Source organism: Triticum dicoccoides, chromosome 6B (genome assembly GCF_002162155.2).
Source record: "Triticum dicoccoides isolate Atlit2015 ecotype Zavitan chromosome 6B, WEW_v2.0, whole genome shotgun sequence".
NCBI lineage: Eukaryota > Viridiplantae > Streptophyta > Magnoliopsida > Poales > Poaceae > Triticum > Triticum dicoccoides.
Window position 1 is genome coordinate 470,175,831 of NC_041391.1, and position 8,244 is coordinate 470,184,074.

The window sequence follows — 8,244 nt, forward strand, 5'->3', positions numbered from 1 at the left end:
TTTATTCACTCGCCATCGCACGAGAAAATGGGCGGTAATAGGGATGCCTAGTCCCAAACTGCAAACATGAAAAGGAGTTCATCTCTGAAATAATCAAACAAAAACTCCCAATGGAGTCAAAACCTTTACATTTCCGCTTGGGAACCGCCACTAGCGTGCTTAGCATGGAAGATGTTGATAACTGATGGTCGTGAAGTGAATAAGAAGGGTGCATGTCTCAAAATATCATTTATCTCTGTTTTTAAAATTGAGCTCTGGTACCTCTACAAATCACTGCTTCCCTCTGCGAAGGGACTATCTATTTACTTTTATGTTGTGTCACCACCTTCTAAAACAAGCCCCAGAAACTGAGTAGAGCACAACTGTCATGATTTATGCATTATGTGTAGCTAATGTTGGGTGCATCATGACTGGATCTTTTCTACCATGAATTACAATGTTTAGTCACTGCTTGAACTTTGGAGGTGCTCTGCATTTATATTTTGTGGTCTCAAAAAGGGCAAGCGAGATACCACTATTGTCATATTATATCATGGTCGTTTTGACAACGTGTTGCTGTTTGAGATATTTTATTATTGCTCGCTAGCTGATTATGTCATTGATATGAGTCATTATAATGTTTAAATGTTATTATTTACATGGTTAGTTATAATGTTGGCTGAAAACCTGGGTGTTGTTTAAGCTTATTTATGCAAACAAGAGCAAAAGAGTTCGTAAAAGTTTTTCTTTCTCACTTTCAGTTTATCAACTGAATTGTTTGAGGACAAGCAAATGTTTAAGCTTGGGGGAGTTGATACGTCTCCAACATATCGACTTTTTCTCACGCTTTTCCTCTTGTTTTGGACTCTAATTTGCATGATTTGAATGAAACTAACCCCGGACTGACACTGTTTTCAGTAGAACTACCATGGTGTTGTTTCTGTGCAGAAATAAAAGTTCTCGGAATGGAACGAAACTTTGCGAGGATTTTTTTATATCAATAATAAGAATTTCTAGAGCCAAGACCTGCTGGAGAGGGGCACCTGGGTGGGCACAACCCACCAGGGCGCGCCCCCTCTCCTGGCGCGTCCAGGTGGGTTGTACCCACCTGGTGGCCCCGCAGACGACCCCCTGATACTATAAAATCACATATTTTCAGAAAAAATTCAGGGAGAAAGAATTATCACGATCCACGAGACGGAGCCGCCGCCAAGCCCTGTTCTTCCTCGGAAGGGCAGATCTGGAGTTCGTTTGGGGCTCCAAAGAGGGGGATCTTCGTTCTTCGTCATCACCAACCCATCTCCATTGCCAATTCCATGATGCTCCCCACCGGGAGTGAGTAATTCCTTTGTAGGCTCGCTGGTCGGTGAGGAGTTGGATGAGATTCACCATGTGGTCAAGTTAGTTTTGTTAGGGCCTGATCCCTAGTATCCACTATGTTCTTATGTTGATGTTGCTATAACTTTGCTATGCTTAATGTTTGTCACTTTGGGCCCGGGTGCCATGAACTCGGATCTGAACCGTTTATGAATTCATTATTATATCCATATTTTAGATCCGATCTTGCAAGTTATAGTCACATACTACGGTTATGATCCGACAACCCCGGGGTGACAACAACCGAGCCCACTCTCGGTGATGACCGTAGTTTGAGGAGTTCATGTATTCACTATGTGTTAATGCTTTGTTCCGGTTCTCTATTAAAAGGAGGCCTTAATATCCCTTAGTTTCCAATATGGACCCCGCTGCCACGCGAGGGTAGGACAAAAGATTGTCATGAAAGTTCTTTTAATAAAGCACGTATGACTATTTACGGAATACATGCCTATATTATATCGATGAACTGGAGCTAGTGCCGTATCGCCCTAGGTTATAACTGCCACATGATGAATATCATCCAACAAGTCACCGATCCAATGCCTATGAATTTATCATATATTGTTCTTCCTAAGTTACTACTATTGCTACTGCTATCGTTACTGCTACAATATCACTTCTACCACTGTTACTGTTACCGTTACTATTGCTGCTATCATCAAAACTATCATACTACTGTGCTACTAATCACTTTGCTGCAAATAATTAATCCCCGGGTGTGGTTGAATTGGCTACTCAACTTCTAATACCTTGGAATATTCTTTGGCTCTCCTTATGTCGAATCTATAAATTTGGGTTAAATACTTACCCTCGAAAATTGTTGCGATCCCCTATACTTGTGGGTTATCAAGGCCATCTCTCCAAGTAACGACCCCAGGGCTGAACATAATAGAGGAACATGGCTAGCCCCTAGAACACACCATGATTCACCAAGCCGTGTGCCGGCTCTTCCTTTCCCTCTAGTTCATCCTCCGCTCTAATCCGTTGTACTTGGCGAAGCCATGCGGAAATAGTTTCACCACCACCGTCACCACACTGTCGTGCTGCCAGAACTCATCTACTACTTCGCCCCTCTTGCTGGATCGAGAAGGCGATGACATCACTGAGCTGAACGTGTGCTGAACACGGAGGTGTCGTGCGTTCGGTGCTTGATCGAAAACGGATCATGAAGTTGTACGACTACATCAACCACATTGATAAACACTTCCGCTTAGTGATCTACAAGGGTATGTAGATGTTCTTCCCCTCTCGTAGCTATGCATCTCCATGGATAGATCTTGCGTGTGCGTAGAATCTTTTTGTTTTCCATGCAACGTTCCCCAACACCCATGGCTAGGGTTTGGTTGTCGCCGAAAAGGAAGCTCGCGGAGGGGGGAGGGGGCAGACGCAGACGGCAGTGAAAGTGGATTAGACCGCCCCCACACGCGTGGATTAAAAAAATGATGGCCTCCCGAGCTTCCACTGGCTGACATGTAGGCCCGGTGTCGGTGGTCGTTATTAATATGCCGCATTCGGTCGTTGGTCGGCCGCCATGTGGGACCACGCCAGACACCAAGAGAGCGCGCGGAGCGTCCGCTTCATGTCCGCGCCGACGCATTTCAGGCCAAATTTAAGCCTAAAATGGGTCGGCGTGGACATAAAGCGGACATGTTTTGGGTTTAGGTCCGTGCGTTGGGCCGATGTTTTGGTTCACGGCCATTCAAACGGATGTGGACGGACGAAATGGGTTGCCCGGTTGAAGTTGCAAGTAACTCATTTTAAGCTGTCCTAAAAACAAACTAAAAAATATCAAAGCTTTTTTTTGAACGTTCCAAATTCATTGATCAGAAGAGGAGTAACAAGAACACCTCCAAAGGAGGAAAGCACCGCAAAAGGGCTAGTGCAGAAAGAAAAGAAAGAAAACAGAAACCCGCCGGCACCAACACAAACCCAAGATCCGCCAGCAACCGTGCACACCATCGGAATCCATCGTCGAGGCCTCCAAGATGACGCCTCCAAGAAGGAAGTGGTATCGAGAACACCGCCGTCATCCGATCTAGCTCCGCCAGATCTTAGGTTTTCACCCGGAGACCTCAGCCATGAGGCAGGAAGAGCAATGAGCTCCACGGCGGCACCTCCAAGGAAGAAGACGACATCCATAGATGCCGTTACCGTCGGCACCGACGAAGTCGATGCAGGATTTTCATCCGGAGCTAAGCCTTCCGCAAATCATCCAGGATCCGAGACCAAACCAGCACCACCGGGCAGAACAAGGCCAAGCACACACTACCAGACACGGGATAGTCGCCGCCGCACGCAGAACCTAGGCGAGCACACGTCAACCTGGCCGGTCCGCACCGCCGCTCGCAGGACCTGGGTGAACCCAATCGACTCCGGCCGTCCTCCAGCTCCGTGCGTAGACCTGGGCGAGACTTCGCACCGCAGCGCACCAGGAGAGACTGAAGTAGAACCATCGCTGACCGGCCCGCACCGCAGCGCGCCGAACAGAGCAAAAACCAGGCCAAAACTTAACGTGCTCGCACCGCCGCGCGCAAGGACCGGACCTCCGTGTTGGATCTGGTCTGCCCGAGCTTCCTCTAGCACCAACAGGCTGGACGGGGCCCTGCTCCAGGAGCTGGACGTGCACACGCTTGCAAGGAGGAAACCACCAGCATCCACCGGCACCACCGCTCCCGCCTCTCCGATCCAGGCGCCACCGGCCATCGAGATCTGGGCGCAGGACCGCCCAAAATCAGATCGGGCTTGGAGCCCCTCACCGCCGTGTCGCCCAAACTCCTCGCGCACCGGCGCCGCCACCCAACAGATCCGTGCAGGGGGCGCCAACCGCGCTTATCCCGTGCCCCGCGCAATGCCGAACCGCGCCGGGAGCAGCGCCAGGGCGCCACGCAGACGCATCGCCCCCGACGAGCCGCCCTCCTCGCGCCGTCGCGCCCATCGCCCCCCACCTTCCCTCGTCCATCCGCAAGCACCAGCGCGCTCACCGCAGCGCCAAATCCGTTGCGCCGGTCAGCGTCAGCTCGCAGCGCAGCCCCCACGCCTCTCCTTGGCCAGGCAGCCCCCACGCCTCTCCTTGGCCAGGCAGCCCCGCGCAACCATGGCCTCACGAGAGGGAAGTGCCCCGCCGCCGCGGACGCCGCGCGGGCTTTGCCCGGCGGCGCCTGCCGACGGTGGCGCCTGCCGACGAGGGCGAGGGGGGAGGGGGTAGGGGAGGGGTGGCGGCCCGGGGGCTAGGGTTTCGCCCGGGTCGCCTGCGGGGGGCGACACAGGCGTCGATAAAAAAAAGTCAATAAAAAATATCAAAGCTTGAAAGAGCAAATCAAAGAAGAAGCATCACCGTCCATCTGAGCACCACGGCTAAAACCGTAACATATCTTCTAGTTGGAGCGGAGGCACCGAGATTCCCTCCGTCAGTGGCCACCACAGCGGCAGACGAAGAAGGCTTTGTCCAATTGCCTGGCGAGTGGGGAAAGAAAGGCGTGGTCCCTATCCTGTCAACCTGACGTGTTCTTGATTCCTCACTGCTTATTCTAATGCGAGCAGCGGTGTAGCTCTAGCTAGTCAGATTCCAGCAATAATTTGGCTATGGCTCGCTTGTGGTTGCTGATTCTGCATCAAGCCATGACGAGCACATAAAGTATCCATTTTCCACAGCCACTCGCCGTTCTGCTGAATTGTTCAGGCCACCATGAGGCGAAATAGTATCTTGCTTGTGTGCTTTAGTCTACGCCCCTATGATGGTCTCAAGGAAATATTGCCCGTCCATGGTTGTTGATTTCATACACCATTGTTCCCGGGAAAAGGAAAGAACCAGCTCTGCGATTCCAAGTATTTCTTTCTTTATCCTCGCCTCGGTCTCTGAATTCATGAGATTTCTAAGCAAGTATCCTTGTTTCTGAAATTGATTCGAAATGTCCGATGACTTTTCAGGATACCGCAGGTACCAGCTTCGCTTTCGATCCAAGATATAAAAGAAAATTCAGCGAAAGCAGGAACTTTGAAGCTACCCTGGCGGAAGAATCGACTGAAAGGTTGGTCTACTCCATTTCCCCAAAGTGATTACGTCTGCTTTATGCTCTTCTCCTTTGTTAATTTGGATCCAAGTCCTGCTCCCATGATTGGAGATCACCATACATACATGGATCACACCGATAACGTTGGCTCGCAATTGATTCTTTCAGCGGCAGGGTGAAGGAAGGATCCACTGCCGGGGAAAGATGCGGCCTTACTTCGATCCTGAGTATGAGAACTTCAATCAGCGCATCAACCCTCCTCGGTTGGTCCCTAATTAAGCTTCAGAATTTGATCGATTTCGTTCATCATCCGGTTTATATGCCATCACTTGCTGGAAATTCTGCTAATATCTGCTCTTAACCCGGTAAAAACTTTGCAGGGTCTGCATCGACAACAACACATGCCGCGACTGCACCCTAGTGAAGGTAAGAACCATCTGAATTCATCCTGTTCAGAGGCAAGAAACAGTCGGGAATCGTTTCAAACTCCAAATTTGTGTACGCAATTTTATGTGCCGTATGATCAGTTAATGAGCTTCTCTGCCTTGTGATGGTTTTAGGTGGACAGTATGAACAAGAATGGCATTCTGCTGGAGGTGGTGCAGGTCCTGAGCGATCTTGACCTCACCATCATGAAAGCGTACATCACCTCGGATGGCGGATGGTTCATGGACGGTAAGACGCCCTGTGCTATGCAATAGTATTCATTTCCATAGAGCATCATTACTCCAACTTAAAATGTTACACAGCCTTGCCATTTGAGCTGTATATTGCGACTAAACGATGCAGTGTTCCATGTGCTGGATAAGCAAGGGCAGAAGGTGACCGATGACAAGACCATTCAGCACATCGAGAAGGTTTGCAAATTCCAATCACCATCCGTTTAAACTCTTAAAATTTTGAGACATTCGATTGATTTCGGAATCTGTTAATTAGTTTTCCAAGAAGAAGCTGAGATTATTACTCTGAAACTGAGTGGGAGCTGAATAGCTGAATTATTATTGTTTGTTGACAGGCCTTAGGTCCGGGCAGCAACATACCGGGCGCGACGAAGGGCAGCAATTCGCCTGGGAGATCAGTCGGGATGCACTCGATCGGCGACCACACCGCCATCGAGCTCAAGGGCCCCGACAGAACCGGCCTTCTCTCCGAGATCTTTGCCGTCCTGGCGGAGCTCCAGTGCAACGTGATGGCTGCCGAGGTGTGGACGCACAGGACGAGGGTGGCCTGTGTGGTGTACGTCAACGACGTGTCCTCGGGGCAGGCCATCGAGGACGCGTGCCGTCTGGCCGGGATCGAGGAGCGGCTGCGGCACGTGCTCCGCGGGCACGGCGGCGGAGACGATGACGACGGCGACGGCCGGGGAGCGCACACCAACTTCTCCGCCGGCTCCACCCACGTGGACCGCCGGCTGCACCAGCTGATGCACGCGGACATGGACCTGGGCGGCGACGGTACGCCGCAGGGCCGTCCCGCGGACGACGACGGCACGGCGGTGACCGTGGAGCACTGCGAGGAGAAGGATTACTCGGTGGTGAACGTGAGGTGCAGGGACCGGCCCAAGCTGCTGTTCGACATCGTCTGCACGCTGACGGACATGCAGTACGTCGTCTTCCACGCCGCTGTCACGTCCGAAGGCATCTACGGCGTCCAGGAGCTGTACATTCGTCGCAAGGACGGGCGCACGCTGCTGAAGGACGAGGCAGAGAAGGTGACCAAGTGCCTCGAAGCGGCGATCTCCAGAAGAGTGTCCGAGGTGGGTGGTGCAGCAACAGAATTCGGTTCAGTTCTCTGGTCGACGGCGTGCTGTTTCTGACTAACGCCGGCGCGGGGTACATTGCAGGGATTCACGCTTGAGCTCTGCGGGAGGGACAGGGTGGGGCTGCTGTCGGACGTGACGAGGGTGCTCCGGGAGCACGGCCTGACGGTGACGAGGGCCGACGTGACGACGGTGGGGGAGCAGGCCGTGAACGTCTTCTACGTGCGTGACGCGTCGGGGCAGCCGGTGGACATGAAGGCCATCGAGGGCCTTCGGGGACAGGTCGGCCAGACCGTCATGCTCAACGTCAAGAAGGTGCCCGCTGACAAGGCGCCGGAGCGGACTGGTGGCAGCATGGCCAAGACCAGCTTCTTCTCCTTCGGCGGCCTCTTCGCCAAACTCGGAGCATAATCTCCGTCGTGCAAATTGTTGTAAAATGGCCCCAACTAGAGTAGTCAGTATGGAAGCTCTTGGTGTACCTTTTTCCAACAACTTTCCCCATTTTCCTCGATTTTTTCGAGCACCCGATGATCTTTCGAAGAGAAAGATAAAGGAATCTTCGTCCAAGAGGGAGAAAAGAGGTGCGATGATGATGCCTATATTTTTCTCAACCTCGCGTATTTTTGTTGATCAAATCGGGGCTTCAAGCTGTACCTACATAGTACACCATGAGTTGTTTCCAGCTCACGAAGAAAATATGCCGGAACCTGACATCAATTTCTTCTAAATTCTGGTGGGCTGCAACGCGTGGTGAACGCAAGGTACATTGGATTTCATGGCAGAAAATGTGTGCTTCGAAGAGGGATGGAGGAATGGGTTTCCGTGATCCGGAGGCCTTCAATCAAGCGTTGCTAGCAAAGCAAGCATGGAGAATCCTTCAGCAACCTAACTCCCTGTGTGCCCGTGTGCTCAAGGCACGTTACTTCAGCGCAGACTCGATAACGACAGCTACAGCACCGGCGTCGGCCCAGCGTTTTGATTTTCGGTTTGTGATTTTTCTCGCCCTAGGCCGAGATGGCCGAATTTCGGTCGTTTTTAAAAATTTCGGTCAAAATTTGACCAAATTTTGACTGAAATTTGATTAAAATTTGACCAAAATTTCTCAAATTTGACCAATTT

General features: G+C 51.3%; 1 protein-coding gene across 1 annotated transcript; it reads left to right on the forward strand.

Annotated features, from left to right (window-relative positions):
* Nucleotides 1-4,749: 4,749 nt before the first annotated feature.
* LOC119323227 (ACT domain-containing protein ACR3-like) lies at nt 4,750-7,736 on the forward strand. The gene is made up of 8 exons (XM_037596822.1): nt 4,750-5,181; nt 5,284-5,384; nt 5,535-5,629; nt 5,747-5,792; nt 5,927-6,041; nt 6,156-6,223; nt 6,382-7,122; nt 7,210-7,736. Exons 3-8 carry the CDS (start codon nt 5,571-5,573, stop codon nt 7,534-7,536), a joined length of 1,356 nt encoding a protein of 451 aa, XP_037452719.1. The 5' UTR covers nt 4,750-5,181; nt 5,284-5,384; nt 5,535-5,570; the 3' UTR covers nt 7,537-7,736.
* The last annotated feature ends 508 nt before the right edge of the window (nt 7,737-8,244 follow it).